Source organism: Gobio gobio, assembly GCF_949357685.1.
Source record: "Gobio gobio genome assembly, chromosome: 14".
Lineage (NCBI taxonomy): Eukaryota > Metazoa > Chordata > Actinopteri > Cypriniformes > Gobionidae > Gobio > Gobio gobio.
In genome coordinates, this window is record NC_137107.1 from 29380692 (window position 1) to 29404205 (window position 23514).

Sequence of the window (23514 nt, forward strand, 5' to 3'; positions counted from 1 at the left end):
TAACTTTAATTGTAAGCATTAAGAATTTAATTTTTACAATGAAGACTATCCAGTGTTATTTTATATTTGATTACTTTCATTTTCTGTAGCCCATTTCTTACCTGAATACTACTGTTAGACCCACCAGAAAAACTTAAAGCCATCTTTATTTCATTTGTTATTCTATTTTATTCTATTCTATTCATTACAGTATGTAACGTACAGACAAGTGGAGAGAGACAAACAGTGAAACATCCCCAGTGCTGTTATATTGTTATATCAGATCTTTTGGAAAGATGCTCAACCAATCAGATTCGAGGACTGGAACTAACAGTTGTATGCTAAATGATGTATAGAGAACAGACAGGAACAGGAAATTCTGTTTAGCCTGATCTGTGTATACGAAAATTCACTTACAGCATCGCTGATCAAATCCCAGCTTGCATCTCTATTGCTACGCTCCTTTCAATTAAAAGCTCCAAATTATGTGTCAACCTCTTTGTATCCCCTTTTAAATTACGGTTTCATTGCATCTTCCTATCTAATTTTAGTCAAGAAATGATGCTGCCAAAGGAGAAGAAAAAAAAGAAAGAAAGAGAAACGGCAATGAGAAAGATTGGGGCAGTACACAAGAGAGGCTTCGAGTCTAGTCTAACTATCCAAGTAATTAACAGTAAGCAACAGAGTTCACACAAGTCCTCCTTCCGTCTACACCTCCCCCATTAAGAGTGTCAAGGGAAAGGGTAGTTACATAACCAACTCAACAAGGTGGGATAAAATACAGCATAAAAAAATAAATAAATCAAACACTTCTCCCATAAAAAACACAGAGTGGATCTTATGCAATCAGTTTAACATTTATTCAAAATACCTAAAAATGGGAAAGTCAAAATTGGAGATAAAATGGTTAATAGAAGCAGAGAGAAGCGCACAGGCAAACGCAATCGATAAAATGGGAAAGAAAACAGCGGAGACCTGGCAATTTTGAAAACTAGACAATATGCAAATTATATGGTTTTCAAAAATTAAAGAAGAAAAAAACAATTATTTAATGTGAAAGGGTATTCAAATCTTTTTTTAATCACACTCCCGTAAGTCTTACAATATTACAATATAAACATTAGATGGAAAAACGTTACAATGCGTGTTGTCTTGTCAACTAACTGAAATAAGTTGAACTACTAAAGTTACTAAAACTAAAGCTGAAATGAAACAAATAAATGAATGTATTTTCTTTGTGACCCAATATACATATGTTGTATTTTTAAATACTTTAAATATGATAGAAGAACAAAACATTAAACTTTTTTATGGTGTTGATCTGACAAAATTATTTGGGAAAAAAAGGGGTAAACTACAGCTACAGGTTTTATTTTATTATGCTAAACAAATGCATAGGAAAAACAAAAAGTTCACAGGAAAAAGCATACATTGACTACAACATTTTTTACAACATTACAACATAATTTATTTCTGTGACAGCCATGTCTGGACATTTTGGCGTTTCATTGCGTCATCACAATTGACTCCAAGTGCAACTACACAACATGCTTACACATTTTTTAAATAATTTGAAATAAGGGTGAAGATGTCAATTTTCCTAGGCCAGACATCACTTTTGGCCACTACTGTAAGACATGAGGGTGAGTACATAAAATTTTTGAGTGAATTATACCTTATAAATACAGTAAGCTGAGCCATGGATCAAACTAATATTGCAAATCATATTAGAATGTAAATTGCTGTAAATAGCCGACACAGAGCGTTACGACGTCTCCCATTCACTTTTCTACATTTTCTCCTCCCATACTTTCACTCATAAGAAGTCAATATCACATCATTGTTTGTTGTTACTCTTTGTTGGTCAAGTTCAAAGGGAAAATATTAAAATTCCAGTGTACAAAACAGGGAAATCCAAACGATGCCTGGAATAATAAACCTGTCTGGTCTTGTACTCTGTGCCATTCCTCACCACCAGGCACTTCTTCATCTTTTCTCCCGTGTCAGCTCTTTGTTGCATTATCCATCCTTCCATCCATAGCTTTTCATTTCGCTGTCTACACCTCTCCATCATTCTGACTCGCTCATACGCAGAGGTGGCTGACTGCCTCATATCAAGATGGAGGTGTGTAGTGCTGATACAGTCATTGCAGACGAGGATGGGGCTACAGGCCATGACCGATCAAACGTTTTGGCTGTGCCATATGGCAAATGACAGATCTAACAAACAAATAAAACTGATCTTACTTCGTAGCAAAAAATGGCTGCATACTGTATGTATCTCATTACCCAAGAAATGTGATTCAGCAATAAAAAAATAAAAATCATCAGATATGATGCATATCATCTTACTTATCAATTGCTGCTATCAGAAGCACAGGGCAAATCAGGACAGCTGTGAATAAGGAGATCATATTATTTTCCCTAATCCTCTAAAGAAAAGTGACTCAAGTGGAAATAAGCCAGCAGAGGTCATATTTTGTAGAAATACTTTGTGACTCCATCTTGTTCAAAGTCATCTTTCGCCATGGAAAATGTCTTCGCAATCAGGATTCTTAATTGCACTGATGATGACAATCCAGAGACCTCATCAAACATGACTTTACCAATCTCGTTGTACTGATTCTGCCAAGCTAATGACGAAGGACTTTGGCAACTTTTCTCCCGCGCCACCAAAATTACACTTTATATTGTGTTGTATGATTCCATAGCTTACAAAGGCCTGTTGACACTAAGGATGTTAACTGTAACTATAATGTTTTAAAGGGGGTTATTTCATGCTTCCTGACTTATTTACACTGTTAAAGAGTTGGATTCTCATGCTAAACATGGCCAAAATTTCAAAAATGAGTTGTACGTATGACGAGTATTTCTGTGCCAAATACACTCCTTCAGGATTCGAACAAGTTTCGGAAAGTTTTTTTTCGAGTATGGCCATGTATAAGGCCAAAAAGGGTGGGATTCCTTGTATGGGCACTTCTCCCGGATGAGTGCATGTGCTTATCAATGTGCTTCATTCGAGTTACTGGAGCGTATATATCTTTTATCAATATGATAAAACTAAAGACTCTTCGGAGATATGCAATACTATATAGGTACTCAATATTAACATGAGATTGGCAGAAACTGTGTGTTATGACCCCTTTAATAATCGTTATAATTGTACGAGTCCACACTAAAGCTATCCACCTTATTTTTAACGTAAGAGTGGGTACAGACATTTCTAAATTAAATGTGCAAGGCTTCCTGTGTCAGAAGCTTTCAGTTATTTTAGCTGTACAAAAACAGTCTGTAATGCTTCTTGATATTATTAGGGCCCAAGTCCTGGAAGGGCAAAGGTATGAAACTCGGTACACACAGAGCTCATCGGGCCGAACAACTTTCATGCTCTTAGTTATACGTCAGCCCAACAGGAAGTGAGCTCACTATGCTTATTATGCTTATTATGGGTTGTTCGGAAAACGCATGCTCTGGAATTTTATATACTTGGCGATTCACCCGATCAGTGCCAAACTCAGTCAGCATGGAGTCAAGGCATTGCTAAATTGCGAGCAGATTTTTGATATCTCAAACGGTTTGGCCGTGGCGAGGAGACAAATTTATGGCGAGAAAAGGGAAACAGGAAGTGTGCTATAAATTCTGCATACATTGACTGATTTTGATTAAACTTCAGCTGTGTGTTCATGGGTGTCACTATTGTGAGTCAAAGTTATAGCGCCACCAACTGGCAGCAGGAAGTGTGTCGCTTTCAAAATGCTTTGAAATCATCTTATTTTTACCCGATTTACTTCAAACTTCATCAGTATGATGTCAAAACATAGCAAATGTAAACCTGGTAAGCACTTCTTGATATTGTAAATATTGTTGCCATGGCAACACATCAAACTATAATATTATTTTTCTATGCTTTTGAGACTCTTACAATGCTTCAAATTACATGAAACTCGACACACACATCAGACATGCTGTCCAATAGATATGGGCAAAGACAAAATGGCAAAAGTGGGGGAAACATGCTGTGGACAAAAACATGCTGTTTTATCTACGGTCACCAAACTCGGTATATATATTGTTCTCCTTGAGCTGGACAACTTTCTAATTTACAGTCATTAGCACCGACCAACAGGAAATCAGTTATTTAGGGCCCGAGGTATGAGGACCCTATTGTAATTGCTCAGCCTATCATTCTTCTTCTCCCAAATGAATTGCATTTTTGAGGGCCTAAACATGCTCAAAAACTCATGAAACTTTGCAGACGCATCAGAAGTGGTGAAAATTTACATTTTCAGAATTAGGCATGGCAAAATGGTTCGATAGCGCCACCTACGAATTTTCAATTAAGCGCCATTCACGCTTCGTTTCATGTATGAGTATGAAAATTCGGTAGACGCATTCAACAGCCCAATACCTACAAAAAAGTCAAAAAGTGCCAAATCTGAAAAACCAACAGGAAGTGATATATTTTGAATTTTCTTTGCTTAATTGTTGCAGTTTTTGCCATTGCTAGACGTTGTACTTTAACAAACTCCTCCTAGAGATTTAATCAGATCAACATCATATTTGGTCAGTCTAATCTAAAGGCCTTTGCGATGTTAAATTGTGAAGATCTTGAGTTTTCCCTGAAGGGCGTGTCCGTGGCGGCCTCACAAAGTTCAATGTTTCACCATGAAACAGGAAGTTGTTGTAACTCGGCCATACAATGTCCGATCTCCCCCAAAATTCACATGTTTGATAAGATTCCTGGCCTGAAGACATCTACATGCCAATATTCAGTCAAAGTTACAGCGCCACCAACTGGCAGCAGGAAGTGTGTCACTTTCAAAAATGCTTCGAATCACCGCCTTTCATCTGATTTACTTCAAACCTCACCAGTATAATGTCAAAACATGGATGAGTTTAAAATGAATGTACTAATTTTCAGATCAATATATTTATTTCTAAAATATTTCTTCTAAATCTGACTCTCTCTCTCTCTCTCTCTCTCTCTCTCTCTCTCTCTCTCTGTCTGCCCTGCCCTCTATCACCAAAAGGTGACAGTGTTGTGTTATTTTTGAAACTCTCTCTTTCTCTCTGCCTCTGTGTTTGTGTGTGTGTGTGTGTGTGTGGAGGGGGGATGGGCTGATGTCAGCTGCCTGCAGCATACTACAGCATTCTAATGGTGTAAAGTTTAACTCATACCTTTGTAGGCGTAAATGTGGCATATTCAGATGACTTTGATATAGTTATTTTTACATTTAACGGGTTTAAATTCATATTGCAGCAAATGATAACTTCACATTTGAAATTAAACTATGGCACTATATCACTATTCAGACAGGACTAATTTTCTAAATGACTGTAGTAAACGTTGCTTGTACGGGAAGAAGGAGGCGGGAACATTTAATCAAAATAAAATGGCGGCGACAGCCCCTCACGGTCGACTGCCGCCTACATACAAACAAACACAAAATGAAAATAAAAAGCTGCAGCCCCTCACGGACGACTGCAGCGAACACAAAATAAAACATAACACAAAATCCAGGCCTGGTCCTCTCTCGACCCTCACTGTCGTCGCTCCTCCTTTATACTCCCTCACTCCTCCGCAAGGGCCGAGATCGCTGCGGCTCGCAGCTGGCGCTCATCCTCTCTGATGAGCGCCGCCTCGTCCCGCCCTCACGGTCCCTCGGCCTCGCTGCTCGCCACATACCCCCAACGCCCTTCGCAGGCCGGGGGGCACTCCCGAGTCTGCGCTCTACTCCTACTCGGCCCATCATCGCTGATTGCAGCTTTAATATTAATTAGTTATCGTAATCATAAACACACAGGTTTGTAGTGGAAATAGTTTTACTGTTGTTTACTGCAGTTTTTACTAAAGTTTTAAATATGGACATTTTTCTTACACAAACCCATTGATTCATTTCAGAAGGCCTTTATTAACCCCCCTGGAGCAGTATGGATTACTCTTATAATGGAGGGATGCACTTTTTTGGGCTTCAAATTTTGGGCTGCCATTTACTGCCATTATAATGCTTGGATAAGCCAGGATATTTTTTAATATAACTCAGATTGAATTTCATCTGAAAGAAGAAAGTCATATACACCTAGGATGGCTTGAGGGTGAGTAAATTATGGGATAATTTTCATTTTTGGATGGAACTATCCCTTTAAGATATACTACCATTGGCTCTAGACAAAAATATCTATACTAGTATATCAGTAACATAAACACAATAAAATATTCTGAACCATTTCCACGCAAATTTTTGCATTCAAACATGTGATTTTAAGGTTTTGCCAGAATTCTCTTAACTGAATTGGGAATGCCACAAATGGGATGTTTTGTTGGTTTAGGATAAAATATTTCCCTCATGAGACAGTATATCTAACTGCAGAACCGCAGAACCACACATCACAGAAGTCTGAGGACAGCAGCTCCTGGCCAGCAGCGTCAGACCGGAAGTTAATCACATATTCCGCTTCAACCACTAACCCTACCCTTAATGACGCTATAAGCTCCACCCCAACAATGGTCTGAGACTGGCGCTGCTGTCCTCAGACTGCTGTGACATATGGCTCTGCAGTTCTGCAGTTGGTTATTATTGCTGCCATGGCCCCTCCTAACATCCACAATCACGTCCAAGGGGACCATGCATCTGTGTTTCCCCTGTAGCGGTGGTCTGATCCACTGGCAAAAAATTATGAAAGGAGGCTGACAAAGCACTGGACCTGCCAGAGGAGAGTTGAGGGACAGCCACCCCTTCCCCAGCATCAGCCCATCCCTCCCTGCCTGTCGTCCTTGTGCGTGGGTCTAAGGTGATCCATCATTCCAGCCCCGTCGTGTTTCTGAAGCACAGCTTGAAGGACAGATGATGCCAAAGGTAAGAATCCCATGGGGGAGAGAAAGGGACTTTGAAAGAGGTTCAGAGGGTTTCCAATCTATCGGCTCTACCTGGCCTCGACGGAGACAGTTGCTCAGTGAAGCGAACACTTTGAGGCAGATACAAAGGCTTTAATCTGTGGAGATATTGGCGCAGCGTTAAGATAGATGCAGCAGAGCCCACTGAAAAGAATCCATAGAAAATATCTGGCCTCGACACTAGTTAAAGAATTTCTCGAGAATGCTTTGGGGGACAACAAAGCTTTTTTTAAACATGAAGAAAATTGAATTTTGATAAAAGCGATTGATCTGTGAGATCTGAATACAAAAAAAGGACTAATAATAGTATAAATGTGAAGACATAGGCCTAATGTCCAATTCATTTTTTGAATCAGTGCTGAGTTGTACCACCTATCTCATTTCATACACTACCGTTCAAAAGTTTGGTGTGGGTTAGATTTTCAAGTACAGTAAAAGCAGTAATACTGTGAAAAATTATTACAATATAAAAGTTTTCATATAAAAGAAAGACGAAGTGGTCCCAGCGATAAAAGATGACGGTCATGAGTCAAACCGAAGGTGGTGAGTAAACCTGCATCAAATGTTTTGGCAATCGGTGCGCAAGTGCATATAATGTAAACATCACAAACGTATAATGAATCAAAAGTTATCCAGGGATATTGTGATGATGTATTGTGTGTGTGTGTGTGTGTGTGTGTGACTCTAGCTCTGCCCACGGCACGCCTCCAGGAGCTCGACTGTTTTAGGAAAAAATCGGTACAGTGTAGATTGCCAGAAACTGTGTGTGTTATGTGCCCTTTAAAATCTTTACTGTCACTTTTGAACTGATTAAATGTCTCCTTGCTGAATAAAAGCATTCATTTCTTTCCATAGTAGTTTATATAGAGCTGAGAAGTCCTATTAACTGTACTGAACCAGTTAATTAGCATAGTTTGTGCAAATTAATGACTCACCGATCTAAACAATTTACTGATCAAATAAATGATTCACTGACTCATTTCCTTGCACCTTCTCTTTGACAAAATTTTTTAATTGTTTTTGAGTGTTCTAGTTTCATTGCATTTTGTAATACATTTAGAAAATACCCTTATTTAATCACAAAATCCTCATAAATAAATATTTAAAAAATATTGTGCCATTAAATAGCTGGTTCATGTTTTGGACATCCCTATGTTATCTCTGCACTGTCCAGCCATATTAACGTCTTGTTTGAGGAAACCCTTTACCGCTGCACACCCCTCCTTCCTCTCCGACATTCCCAGTAGCCCAAACAATCGCCTCCATCCCTTCATTATTTACAGATCCTCACCAGAACTCATTCAGATGGACGCCAGAGCCCACTGAAGCAGGAGGATCGAACCTAACCCAAAAATACTTCCCAAAATCCTCAGAGAGCCAGCCGCCAGAGACTTTCAATCAAAAGGTGAATCCCAACCACTCAAAGGGAGTCCAGAGCCCTACCTCCAGGGAAGAAGAGAGGAAATGGCTCAGCAGAGTGCAAAAAGACATTGTACCACGCATTTACTAAAACATGTCGGCACACTGCAGACTTTTGATGAAGAAAAAACAAGTAATGAATATACAATGTAGATATTCTGTCTAAACAACAACATGGACCAGAGGTTTTCAAACTGGAGTCCGGAACCCCCCAGGGGGCAGTCAATGGGTACAAAACGGATACATTTATTTTATTTATAAATTTTTTTTCTCTGAAAAAGTTTGCATTGTAAAATTACATCAAATTTGACATTATGTTTTCTAATGGTTGGATATCATGAGGTTAAATATGTTTTTCTACTGACAGCAAAAATGTTCAGGTTTATTCATGTACTCTAATGGTGGTTATTATAATAAAAAGTAAATATTTTTCAGATAATATTGTTCAGATTTATAATATGAAATGCTAAAATATTCATAAACACATACTTTGATAGTATATGGGCCTTTATACACACGCCTTTATATTTTAGGAAAGAGGTTCCTCACTAGGGGTGTGAATCATCAGTGGTCTCATGATTCAATTTGATTACGATCATCATGTCAACAATTCAATTCCATCACGATATTCAATATTACTGCACATGGCTACATTTTTCTCAATGAATACAAGCAGTCAAATATATGAACTCCATTTTTGTTTTATGTGCTCCTTAATGTAGCAAACATCAAACACAACTTAAGTCTGAACACAGCAGATGACAGGAGCATTTACATCTAACAAACACTAATAAATACTAAACGTGCATGAAACTGTAGTGTACTTAAGTTACAATAACATTAAAACACTTGCACGCACAAACACACGCTGTAGATGTTAAAATAGCGGTGCATTTTGCGTTTCGCCTTCCTCCGCCATTTTACGCTAGCGCGAATGTGACGAATGATGTCAGAGAAATGTCAGTAAGCTATAATTGATTATGGTCTATTACTGCATTGTTGCAGAATCGTACACATCCGCATCGCGATACATCAATTCAAGGAACACTCCACTTTTTTTGAAAATAGGCTCATTTTACAAGTCTACTAGAGTTAAATAGTTAAGTTTTACTGTTTTTGAATCCATTCAGCCGATCTTTGTATCTGGCGGTAGCACTTTTAGCATAGCTTAGCATACATCATTGATTCTGATCAGTCCATTAGCATCTCATTCAAAAAATGACCAAAGACACTTTCAATATTTTTCCTATTTAAAACTTGACTCTTCTACAGTTACATCATGAAAATGAAAAGTTGCGATTTTCTACACCTAGATGGCTAGGAACTACGTTCTCATTCCTGCGTAATAGTCGCGGATCTTCGCGGCCGTACCATGGCTGCAGCAGCGCAATGATTCGTTGGTATTCTGTGAAACATGGTGGTAGTATACACCTTCGACTTACTATCACAGCCCTTTACAACACACAAAACCATGGCTAATCACACAGGTAAATCCACAACACAATTTGTCGGCTGAAGCCTGAAGCTTTCTCTGCATCTATACGAACTTAGTGCCGGTCACATTGAAAGTTACCTAGCTGGGGGCTCCTTTCAGGCGCTGTAATATCATTGCGCTGCTACAGCCATGGTACTGCCGCAAAGATCCGCGACTATTACGCAGGAATGAGAAAATAGTTCCTAGCCATATAGGTGTAGAAAATCGCAACTTTTCATTTTCAGTTGGTCTTAGCACACGATCTAACTGTAGAAGAGTCAAGTTTTAAATAGGACAAATATTGAAAGTGTCTTTGGTAATTTTTTGAATGAGATGCTAATGGACTGATCAGAATCAATGATGTATGCTAAGCTATGCTAAAAGTGCTACCGCCAGATACAAAGATCGGCTGAATGGATTCAAAAACGGTCAAACTCAACTATTTAACTCTAGGGGACTTGTAAAATGAGCCTATTTTTAAAAAAGTGGAGTGTTCCTTTAATTTCAAAACCCCAATCCCTCACAAGGAGATACTCATATATTTGAGGCTCCGTATCATTAAAAAATGTGAAAATCCATGATATTCTTATTTTGACACAGCTTCAAATTATTGACAAATCTTTGTCAAAACAGATATCATGCCGTCAATAAAAGGAGAATTGGAGTTGCAAGTAGGAAGCATGACTCTCCATCAAACAACTTGAGATCACTGGAGATTTTCACCCCCTTTTCACTCGCACTGCAGATGGCTGCAGGAAACAACTATTGATTCAGGAATTACAGTGAGACTTATGCAAACATCAGACCCACGCATTAATGAGTAAGTTGGAGGAAAGACAGACAAAAAGTTTCCATGTTGTTGAAATACTCTATCCATGAGACAGAAAGAGTGAGGCAGAGGGAGAAACAGTGATATGGGATAGATTCTGTTCACAGAGGGATCCAATCTGGAGAAACAGTCCCTACAAGCCCCTGGCTATTTTCGTCACCGTTTGGCTTGTGTGGTTTTCTCTCCATTTTTTTTTCTTTTTCTTTTTGGATAGCCAAACCCCTTGGAAGAGAAAGCCTTCTGAGAGAATGATGGGGACAGAAGGACACTGTGGCTTTAAACACACATATGGACACAGCCCTATCTGTTTGCCACATAATCTTCTCTGTTGACAGACCAAACAAAGCAAAGAGACTCTTGCGGTGTTCATAGGGGCTTGATTGAAAGCTTCATACATTTTAAAACCAGATGGAACGGAACAAAGGCAACTAGCTGAAGACATTATTTTGCACACTGTTTCCATACAGCATAATATCCTCTAACAATCTGTTCAGAGCATCCTGTCTCTGTGCTAATAAAAAGAAAGAGTGCAATAAAATAAAAGAGCATAAGCTTGAACACAGTATTTTAAAGGTGCATTGTGCCACTAGCGGCACCAAACAGAACTGCAAATATAATATATAGAGTATATGCTTCGCAAAAGGGCAAATCAACAGCACACAGTCGGCTGTCAAGGGAAACTGAAAAATACTGTCCCATAGTTCTAACCCTAAAACACTGGATGAGCCAGAGTCATAAGCCAAAACCATAAGAGTTTGGTTAGCTTCAAAATATTAATTGAGATATTTTTAATGAAACCTGAGAGGTTTCTGTCCCTAGGGGCCAGATTTACTGAACAGGGCAAATTAGCGTGATAGCGCAATTCCTTAAAAGCGCCAATGGGAGTGGACAGTTCTGCGTGTAATCTACAGAAGACACACAAATTAAAGGACACAGACGCAACCGGATAATTTCCATAATGATCAACGCAATCTACCCATTAGCGTCTGGTTTAAGACATGCTTTTTTTGGGCGGTAAATAATGGCACAAAATTTACGAGCGCAAACCTTTGTAAATCACCTTGCGTGGTTCATTTAAATACTCTCCTCTCATAAATTTTGCGCCTGAAAGGGAAACTCCAACAAATACATATGCAATAATGTCAGCCGCAAAAATAACTGTGTCCACGCCTTTTCAGCGTTAATTTATTACTGCGCATCTTAGACAGTAGTTTTTTAATGCCAAAAGAAGGTTTGCATTGGTGCAAGCTGTTAGTAAATCTGGCCCCAGGTAACCAAAACTTAAAAGATAAAAAAATATCATAAAGGTGTTGTAAAATGAATCCATATGAATTAAGCGGTTTGGGCTGCACAATTAAATAGCAATTAACCTTAAACCGATTTGGCTTATTGCGATTATAAATTAAATTTCTTGTCAGTAGTAAATGCTGCTCCGTCTGAAAGCACTGCGAGTTTGAGTCGCTTATAACGTGCATTTGAAAAAGCAACATTTTACCAAACATGAGAAGCATTTATGAACCTCTTGACCAACAAAAGACAACATTTAATAATATGTTTTTACTCAAGACTTACTTCATAACTTAGTTGAGCATCTCTTCTGTGAGATGATGTGGCACACAACATATTATTTAATAGTATTCTATCCACCTTATTTTGCAACGCGGACGTAAATACGATGTCGTACTTCCTTCTACTGTGTTAGACTTCCGTTTCGCTAGCCGGTAGGTAAGGAGTGATGTAGTGGGAGCATGCACAAAACACTATCAAAGACAGTGATAGTAAATATTTACCACAATATATTTACCACACCCGTGGTTTATAACACCGTGAGAGGAGGAAATTAAGAAGTGCCCTGACATGAGGACATTTTCATTTATTTTGTGTTGTCGCTCAGAGACGGGTCTACAGGAGCTCGGTTAACAAACGCCATCTCTGCATATTTTTTGTAGCATTTGTGACCATTTTACTCCAAGCCCTGCTCTAGTGGCACAATAATATTTCCGATATCTGATATAACAAGAGGCTCTCTGGGGCTAATAACTGGAAAAGTAAACATCACAAATGTTTTCCTTGCTGACCTCTTCATAAATGAATTAAAAGCACCAAAAACCCTTCATCCAGCTGCCGTGCTCATATTATAAAGCAGCGTTCACTCATGTGGCGCTGTGAGTAAATAGGTTGAGCGTAGCTCTGTGGAGAGGGGCATATGCCCATGTGGTGATGCTATCATGCACACTGATACGACAGTAGGAAACAAACTTGTCTCGACTATGACTGAATTACACAAAAAGAGGCTTGTATCAGCAATATGCTGCAGAGTTGACATACCCACTGCTGAGAAGCTGAAAACATGCCCAATTGCACGGCTGTCCTAGAGGTCACATAAATCCCTACTATGCAAAATTGCCCCTCACCCTCCCCAAAAACACGCATTTGTCATTCCCCGCTTAATTTAACCATTGACTGTGTAAAATAACACTGGAGAACTGAGAGGATGGAGAGAAAGAAACAAGCGGCTGAAGGCAGAAAGATCATTGGGAGGGAATAATCTGTCCTTTACTCATCCTCTCGTGGCAGCGATGGCTCCCCAGCGAGGAATAAAAGCCATCATGTGCAACACACTGCAAACAGAGCTGCAGACAGCCACAGAGGAAGGAAAGGAAAGGATGAGATGCCGAGGATGTGGCACACCACGTCAGATTGCTGGTAGTCTGACTACTATACAAGCAGAGCTGCCGCTCCTCTGCAGTGATTTACACTGCACTCAAAATGGCGAGTGACGGACCGGGCGATTAATCTGTTTAACTGAAACCAATTGTTCATACACAGTAATAGGACAGGAACTTATCAGGCTGGCTCAAATTACCACCAGGACGATGCTGTGTTAATCTGCTGAGAAGGTTAAACGGGCTATATAAATTTCAGACAAATTCATCATCCTTCAATGGGCCAACTCTATCATCAGAGACAGGTCTCACAGTGTAGACAACACAGCCTGTTATGATTCCAGATGAGGAGTATAAGGGTACATTTACACGACAACGCTGTACTAAAAACTGAAAAGTTCTTCCTTTGCGTTATTCGCGTAAAGATAACAACAATGTCAAAAGAAAACGATCCCCGTTCACACGGATCTACGAAAACGACTAGAAGCGCTGTATTATGCCATGTCACAGGGGTCAGCATGGGCACCCTGACTGGTCTGTGGCTATGCAGCCCCATACGCAACAAACTGCGATGCACTGTGTATTCTGACACCTTTCAATCAGAACCAGTATTAACTTCTTTTTTTGTAGTAATTTGAGCTATAGTAGCTCGTCTGTTTGATCGGACCAAACGGGCCAGCCTTCGCTCCCCACGTGCATCAATGAGCCTTGGCCGCCATGACCCTGTTGCCGGTTCACCACTGTTCCTTCTTTGGACCACTTTTTATAGATACTGACCACTGCAGACCGGGAACACCCCACAAGAGCTGCAGTTTGGAGATGCTCTGACCCAGTCGTCTAGCCATCACAATTTGGCCCTTGTCAAACTTGCTCAAACACATTCTAACACATTAACTTTGAGGACAAAATGTTCACTTGCTGCCTAATATATCCCACCCACTAACAAGTGCCGTGATGAAGAGATAATCAGTGTTATTCACTTCACCATCACAATGTAAATATATATATATAGCAATATATTTGTATATTTTCTAGAAATAATTTCATCACAATAAAAGACAAAGAAAATTGACTAAAAAGTGTAATTTTTTTTTACTTATATATGCTAGAAAATTTACTAAAATTGACATTTAAAAAAAAAATTTACAAAAAGAAAATTGTACAGCAAAAACCCCATTTTCATATTTTACTTTAACTTCATATTCAACTTTAAATTCATATTCGTATTCAACTGAAACAGTGGCATACAGTGCAAAACACTTCTGACACCCTTATCGTTGAGCTCTGCAGGTGATATTAGAGGGACGGTCATTTTTTTTCTAGAGAGAATTTAATTGGACAAAAGCTGTGTAGCGCAATAGGAGACATCAAAACATTCCTCCAATTTCCCTGGAAGAGACTGCCAATTTTAAATGTGTGTACCTGCTTCATTCAGTCGTACACTAGATGGCTTTAAAAGTAACAGGAGAGCTGCAATTCTCCTATTTTGATTTCATGGGGTTTATGATGCTGTCTCTGCAAGAATTTAAAGAAAAACATTTCTTGTGTAGCATATTTTTAAACTTTCCACAAAGCACAACTACCTGGGAAGCACAGATCATCACATCGCTTTATATCACAGTAGATAAGGAACTAGAAAATAAGGAACACTGTATGCTGTGGTTAGAGCCAAACACTGAAAATTACGTGAAGGAAATAGCAAGTGAACTGCATGGGAGAAGGAGGAAGAACTATAAGTCCAGGCACAACCGTGGCTGATCTACACGATTACCCTCTGACCCCATGTCAAAAAATACTGAGCATGATCCAACTCTCTACAGACACACTGAAGCTCGAGTCGCTATTGGCTAGTCATTTTCTTTTTTTTTTACTCAAGGCATGCAAGTGAATGCAAATGAAAAAAATCTACATACATCTACATAAATATAAAATATAATTTTCAAACACTATTAAAGACAAGTAAACAGTCTAATAAAATACCACAAATAAACACAATAGAACAAACATACAAATTAACTTTTGCTTTTCAGGTTTTTCAGGTAGATCTAACAGTAGTTAGATACAGATTAAGTACAGAAATTGAAAAAAAAATTATAAATGTAAAAACAAAACAAACACTGCATATTCTTCACTGCATAAATTAAATATACATGAATCCTTATTAAAGTTACAAAAGATTTTCGGTTAAGAGCATTGAGAGTTTTTTTTTTGCAGCGAGACTTTTGTTGTTTGATTTACATTGAAAACTTGGACATCAGCAGGAATATTAGGATGCTGTCACTTTAAGACAATGCAAATGCACAGATCCAATATACTGATACACATGTGTTTTCTATCTCGATTGTTCACGTTCACTTAAGACATAACCAACTATGTTTACTAGGATACTCGCCACGGCGGGCATTTTGACATCATTTTGTGTGAAATTGTCCAGTCAAGCACAAGAAGACGTGAAAGTACTCAACTCAGTATTCGCATCCTGTCAGACGTGGCTTTCTGGGCTTTCCGTCAGACGCACCCAAATTATATTTTGCGTCTTTGCAAGGCTAAAAAACGTGCAAATAATAAACTTTCATGATGATGCAACACTGGCGCAATCGGGACAGTGACAGTTCTGTCAACTCTTGGCTATCGGGCAGCCCTGTCGTCGAGCCCTGCATTTAGATCTAGCGCGTCAATTCTCTTAACATGGCATGTGTAAAAGCCTCTCTCTTTATCTCACATTGAGTGTGCTCTGCATGTGTGAGAGAAAGTGACAGAAGGCACTCTGAGCCAAGCGACGGTGCATAAAGCTCAGCAGGCAATGAAATTATATCTGCGCTAAACTTATTTTTTGCATCGAACTCAATCCCAAGCAATTGAAATCGTACAATTTACTAGCCATCGGCTAATTAAAAAGACATTAATCTAGTCACCTAGCAACCCTATACAACCCTATGTATAATTATTATATGTATATAAATATGCACACATACATGTATTTATTAAAGAAATGTTTTTATATTGATATATAACATAAATATATACTAGAGATGCACCGATTGCAATTTTCTTGGCCGATTCAGATTTTTTGTTCATGAGATCGGCCGATGCCGATTTTTGCAGATTCCGATTTTATGTCTAAGAACTATAATTGACAGCATATACAAACAAAAATCCACTTTTTCTTCAAAGCTAATTTTTTTTTATTCTAAAATAAATTAGATCAAGTGAAAAATAATTAACCATTTAAGCATAATGATTACTAGTAGTAGAGACGTATTATTATTACATAGAGCCACCGCTAAATCTACAGTAGGCTACAACAGTAGCCTAAAATATTCTGTCAATTAATTTTTTTAAACCAAACTTTTATTTTGACGGGTTGCCGTGAAGACGGGTTGCCGTTGACCTTGAGTGTCTGTGTTCATGATTTGACCGTTCTCTCAAATGAAACTGTAAATTCTCATGAAGTGACGGTTTATGCGTTCGTCTCATCATCCAGCGCCATGAAGTCCATCATTTCTTTGTAATTGCTTTGGTCTTTTCGCTGCTTATACCAAGGAAAGATAGGAGAGGCTGCAGACCTGTGGCTGGCTCTGAGCTCTGGCCAGCTTTAGCCGTTTTACCTTTACTAACGTTACCTTCTTCAAACTGAGCATGTTCCGCGGGGTGATGGAGTTTTAAGTGTCTAATTAGGTTTGTCGTGTTGTGCGCTTTCCTGGTGGTTCCCCCGCAGGTTATTTTAACCTTACAAGTTTTACAAATGGCATAATTAGTGTCTTCTAGTGTTTGCATGCGGCTGTGAGCGCGAGTGTGGCTCTGATGTCAACGTCGCGGCAGCGCTCATGCTCACAGCCGCATGTAGACGGATCGGCTCAAAATCGGAGACGTGAGAATGATCGGCCAATCACCGATCAGGCCGATCATGCAGAAAATTGGCCAATTCCGATCCCTGGCCGATCAATCGGTGCATCTCTAATATATACAGTATATACATGCAAATATTTCTTAAATATACATGTACGTGTGTGTATTCCAAAATTCATAATAATTATACACAGTATACACACACACACACACACACATATTATGTAAACAAACTTTTATAAATCGCGATTAATCGTTTGACAGCCTTGATATTTTAATTGAATTGAGGACTGGTGGTGGTGTTTAAGATATTGTTGGTCATTCAGTGTTTCTGTAAAAAAATTCAATAGATAATAGTAATTATTATTAAGATAATACTACTACTAATTCCTCTACCAATAACAATATACAACACACTAAGGATTGATGAGCTGCTGGGTTCATGAATGTTAATCACGTTGTCTGCGTTCGCTCGAACTGATTTGCTGAAATCAAAACAGGGACAGTAATAGATGAGCACCAGCCAATGAGATAGCCGTTTGCGCATTAGTTCCGCCCACTACCTGAGAAACCAGCATATCTTCTGCTTGTTCTTAAAAGCTGAATAATTCCAAATGAACTATTTTGACAGTCCATTCTGCATGGTATGCAAGACTCTCTCTCTGTCTCTCTCTTTGCATGTGTGTGAAACACAGCTAGCGCTCTCAGCAATGTGACGGCGAGTTGTGCGCCTTCAACACTAGAGTTTACGGTACGTCAATTACAGGGATGCTGCGCATTTGTTGAGCTAAACTGAAATAGACAGATCGCATGATGGAGCGAGTGAAAATATATCTATGCTAAACTTATTCTTAGCCTCTAACACACACACTGGCGAGTAAAATCTAAGCATTTATTAGCCAATGGCTAATGATAGATATTATTTAGTTGCCCAGAGTGAAGATTTACTCGCACTGTAAAGGGTTGTCTAGCATGACATTTGGTCGCATATGCAAGTGATATACTCGCATTGTAGAGGGTTGTGATTGGAAGTGACAAAAATATTTGACATAATCACCTTATTGTGATCGGCTTAAAGGCCCGTTCACACCTAGGATGATAACTATAAAGATAACGATAAAGATATAGTTCTAAAAAATCGTTCTCGATATTAATGACTAGCAGAGTTCACGCCACAGCTATAACGATAATGGCACAGAGAAACTATATCATTGGATTTTTCCAGGTGATGAACGATAAAAACAATGACAGCCAATCAGAATCCATCCAGCTGTAACAAACTTAAGCATTTAAAGCGGCAGACAAGAACCCGCTTAGAATTAACTAAATGAGATCATCCACAGGTGTGGACGCTAATATAGTTATCTTTAAAGCTATCGCTCTTGGTGTGAATGGGTCCTGAAGCACAACCACCATTCTGAACATGGGACCACACAGGAGAAACACCAGAAGGGGATCATAAACAAACTTTGGCAGATCTAGACTGCCATAGAGATTTGTATTATTGCAAAATCCAAACACAAACACAATTTATGCAATGCCAGCACATATGTCAGCAGAATGCACGCAAATGCATTCAAACATTCACACACATGAACACACAGTGAGAATACCCGGCTCAGGGCATTGGGGGAAGGGTGCATACACAAATATATTGTATACTTGCTACATGCACTTAGCCTGTATTTGTGCCAGTTGAGAGCCGGAGGACAGATTTCACAAAGACACACCAGTGCTGACTGGATGGAAGGTCTTTAGTGCTTCTGTTCAGTTCGTGTAGCCAGTATGATTCTCATTAGCCTAAATTGTTTTTACTATTCACATTGGAAGTGGGACTTGATCTGAACCAACTATTTCCTACAATATCACCTGCTATCCTCTCAAACCCTATTTCTCTAGCTAATTAAACAGCATTAATGTAAATAGCCATTATAAGCAGGTTAAACTCACAGGCATTGGTCACGGCAAAGCTGTTGGCTGTTTCAATGTTGTCCACGTGGGGTACCAGGTTAAAGGGGGCCTCGGATGCATTAGGGCTTGTGTTGTGAAGAAAAATGGCCAACCGAAAGGCAGTGTACTCCTGATCTGTGTTCCTGATGAACAGCCCGCCTGCAGGAAAGAGGGAGAGCCGTAGCGAGAAAGAAAGAAGTGAGGAGGAGAAAAATAACACATTGCACCAAAGACGTCAAATAGGAAACCGGCTATTTGATTAAGAGGAAAAAGAGATATATGGGTAAAAAAATACACATGGTTCGAGGATATTGAAATTCAAGTAACATGCCACATCAGGTGAGTCAAGTGCACACTCTAGTGAGCTTTCACAGGCGAATAACACCATTATGCACATATATGGCTTCTCTCTGGAATATTAAAATGTATGTTGCACTATAAACATGTTTGTAATTTTAACAGAAGAAATAAAAATAGCACAGGAAAAATCTGGTTAACCTTACCATATTGATCAGCCTTACCAAATATAGTGAAAATCATATATATATATGCACGAGAGAACTTTATATTAAACGATTTCAATGGGTTAATAAACAGGTTGTTGTGGCAAGTATACTTTGGCAGGTGAGTGTTCTGCAACTTGAGTTTTCTTCCCCAGCGCATAACTTGCCTTTTGCGGTTTATTCTTTTCTGTAGATGTCAGATTCAGATAATAAAATGCGTATTTCCGTTTTACTTGTCCTGAGAGCAAGCAAGACGCCGTTAAACTTCAGGCTTCTCAGCGCGAGCACGCAAAAACGTGCGCATGCGCATAAACCAGATGGCGTGCAACAAGACGAATTTAAATCCTACATGTAATGTAACACAAGTAATTATATTTTTATGAGAACAGTAACTTTAATGGGATTATAACATGTAATGTGTAATTAAATCTCAAAAAGTCCCTTTATTACATTTACAGGAAAATGGTTAGAGCGTTACACAGCTCAGAGGAGGGACTGTGTGAGTTCCTGCAGCAAGTAAAACTAACCATGTCTTTGGGGGGACCAATTCAAAATGTTTATAAAGCATAAAGAAACAGAACAGTGAATATAATTCTAGTTGGGAAATAATAATTTTGGGACTATTTACAAATAATATTTGCATTAATTCACATCAAATAGAAGTCCCGAGATTCTTCTACAATTCATTTGGCTTCCTCAGTGGTCTGGGGGTAGAATTTTTGTAACCAGTGTCAAATGTTACGGGTTCTAATCAACCCTCATATAGGTTTTTTCCCTCATTAAAATCAAATATGTTCATCAATGAGTGTATATTAATAGCAAAGAAGCAGTTTTGTGATTTCACCGGAAAGAGAGTCTCCGCAACGGCATTATGCAATAGATTGACCCGCTCATCTGTGTCAAGACGGTGTACGAGCCAAAAGAAAATTTCATAGTAACATACAGAAGTGCTGCGTAATGAAGTGCAGCAGAGCAGTGCAAGAATTTCAAATATTGAGGGGGGACAAAATTTGGCCATTTCTAATTATTGGGGAGGGACTTGTCCCCCTCAATGTCTATGGTGGTTACGGCTCTGTCCTGCAGAACATTCTACCTTTTTTAGCAGTCCTTTATAAAAAATGATAAAAGACTGCTAATTTATTTAGAATATACTGTTCTGCTTTTAAACTGTGAATACGCAGTAGTTGTTTTGTAGTATGTTGTTTATATTTTAAAGCTTTTTATAATATGCAACATAGCCAACATTGGAAAATAAAATCAAGCTAATATGGGGACATTCTAAAACGCCACATGTAAAAATGTGTTACCCTGATGGTATGTTTTATACATACATACATATATGCACTGTTTCTACATGTTTCAATGTGGAAAGGCCAACTTTGATTTATTTGACTTTCTGTTGACGTATATATAGTTTCTGGTGGTTATCAATAGGCCTATATTAAAATAAATGTTTTAGCTATTCAACATTTGTGGGTTTCTCTAGTGGGCGGAGAGTGTGAAATGTAAAACCCAGAGTGGAGCTGGAGCCGAGTGCTTACAGAATGCTTTGAGCATATCTATTGCTCCATTCCACCATATTCAGTTCCATTCTGGATTTCAATCTGTGCATTGCTTGGTGACACGCAAAACTTGACACTTTGGCTACTTTTGAACTATTTTTGTTGGCTATTTTCTTTCCAAGCTTCTTAATATTAATAATTACATAGTTTTAAATAATAAACTTAATAATAAAGCCTATGCAAAATGTAACAGGGCAACAAAACGCCTCCCTTTAATGCTAGAAACGTACACCATATTGAATTCCACAAAATCACAGCTGCTAGGTTTTTTTTTTTTTTAGATGTTTTAAATTTTATGGATTTTTTTACAGTGTGATTAAGGCATTACATTCCTTAGAAAACAGTACACTTTACATAATTTCTGTAAAAGAATAGGCTAAGAGAGATCATGTATCTCACAGGCACCAGGAGTCTCAGAGCTCATGACACAGGGCTTGATGCAGTATTGGAATAAATTAAGCCACTTTCTATTCACGAGGTGGTGAATTAATATTTAAGTCGCTTTGTGATCATTTATCCGTACTATTTTGATTTCACAAAGCATTCATTAATAAATAAATAAACTTTAATTGCGTTTGTGCCCTTGTTGAGAATGATTCATCTTCAGAACAACATCCCGTTAGAGCCACGGAGAGCACTGCAGTGGTGCCATAACCAAAACGTGGCACGCTGATCTGGTTGACAGCTAATAACAAACAATCAAAAAGTATCCAACAAAATAACAGTTTGCCTCTAAAATAACCCTTTGCTGTCATACAACAAATCTACTTCCAACCGCATTATTTGCGCACTGACATTCGCAGTTGACCCCCACTGCAGACGGTCTTATTTTTGTCATTCATTTGACACTGTTTACGGCACTTAACGTGAAGCTCGTGCCTTTGAGAAGCATCGCCGTACTTACCGATTTGAACGCTGCTCGGAAAAGCACCCATAGTGAGTCCCCAAACGCAAGAGAATAGCAGTAAAAGCTGATTACAAGAAATCCTCATTTTGTTAGTTCAAATTTGTGAGAGACATTGAGGATGACGTCAGTTGGGTAAAGGACAGAAAGGAGAAACGTTGTTAGAAATCCATTCTTGCCGGGTTTTTCCCCTGCAGTGGCACGAACCCTGGTGCGACTCCGTCCGGCGGTAGACGGTCCACATGCAAGATGGGGGGAGCGCGACAGCGGTGGGCAGTGTCTGCATACACACACACACACTCATCACACATGCGCCTTCTCTACACCATCACACACACTCATTCTAGCTGGGGTTCGTGTGTTCTTTCTCTTCCAATGCCAACACAGCATACTTCTCCTGAGCCGAGCGAAAGCTCATTAATAACGCGACCACCCTGTCGATTGGACTATCCCATTGAAACAAAAGCTAAGTTGGACTAGTTAGAACATCGACTATTGTGGTGCATACAGGTGAATGATACGTGCTGTTTTGTGCAGTCCAGAATATTTTATGCAGGCAGCATAGGTTATGTGCATTATTGTACAAATAAGTGTCATATCTAACAGCATATAGGCTATGAGAAAAACACCACCAGTTAACAAATTACTGTGGTAAGAAAGTACAATTTCACATTGATTTGCTATCATGTTAATGGATGTTGTTAAATGTAAGAACTGGAATTAGGAGGTTCTTTTTCGTTTTGATATCCCAACATCCACACAAGCTTTACATGAAAAACTAGAAACATCATGGCTGACCATAAAGGAGGGTTGTGACACTTTTTTTCCAGTGTATTTCTACTGGACAGTATATCAAGGTTTGAGGCACAAATCCTAAATTTAGACACTGAAACAAAATGTTAGAGGGCAGAAAGCAAATGGCAGACATGAGTCTTTGAAAGAGACTAAAGACATTTAACACATTCTGTTGACATTTAATGAATGACCGCTGAGCTTTCATTTTCTGGTCTTTAACTCCCTATTCTATTCCGGCCCATAAATCATACTTTTCATCGCAATCTCAATTTCCTCCTTTTCTACATCACTCTTACTGCTTCAGTATAGGAATGCTGTCTGTGAAAAATGAGCAGATATTTGGTTTTGTACATTGATTGTCTAATGCCACAACTTGTTAAGTTCTATGGTTCTTTAGAGAACTATGTATTTACTGGTGCTTTAGAGAACCCAACCCAGAAGCCAGTACCCAGCTAGAAATAGCCGTCATTTTACCGTCTCGGTTAACTGTGAGTTACCCACTTTTAGCCCAAATAACCTTGAATTTGGTTTGCTAAAATAATTTAATCATGTATGCAAAGTCAACAGCGATTACAAGCTGTTTGGTTTCATTTCTTTGACATGTTCATGTTCTAGAGTTCTAGATGACTAGTCTATTTTTGGACTATGGTTAGACGTGTATTACATTTTCACTGACAGCCCACGTTTTG

The 23514-nt window shown here is 38.8% G+C and overlaps 1 protein-coding gene across 3 annotated transcripts in view; it reads right to left on the reverse strand.

Annotated features, from left to right (window-relative positions):
• Positions 1-22326, reverse strand: part of gria4b (glutamate receptor, ionotropic, AMPA 4b) — a 121348-nt gene extending 99022 nt beyond the window's left edge. For all 3 annotated transcript variants that reach the window (XM_079835701.1, XM_079835700.1, XM_079835704.1), the window contains exons 1-2: positions 22031-22326; positions 19062-19220 (exon numbers count right to left, since the gene is read on the reverse strand). In XM_079835701.1, the coding sequence (XP_079691827.1) occupies positions 19062-19220; positions 22031-22118 (247 nt within the window). In that variant the 5' untranslated portion in view covers positions 22119-22326. The remainder of the gene's footprint in view (positions 1-19061; positions 19221-22030) is intronic.
• Between the last annotated feature and the right edge of the window lie 1188 nt (positions 22327-23514).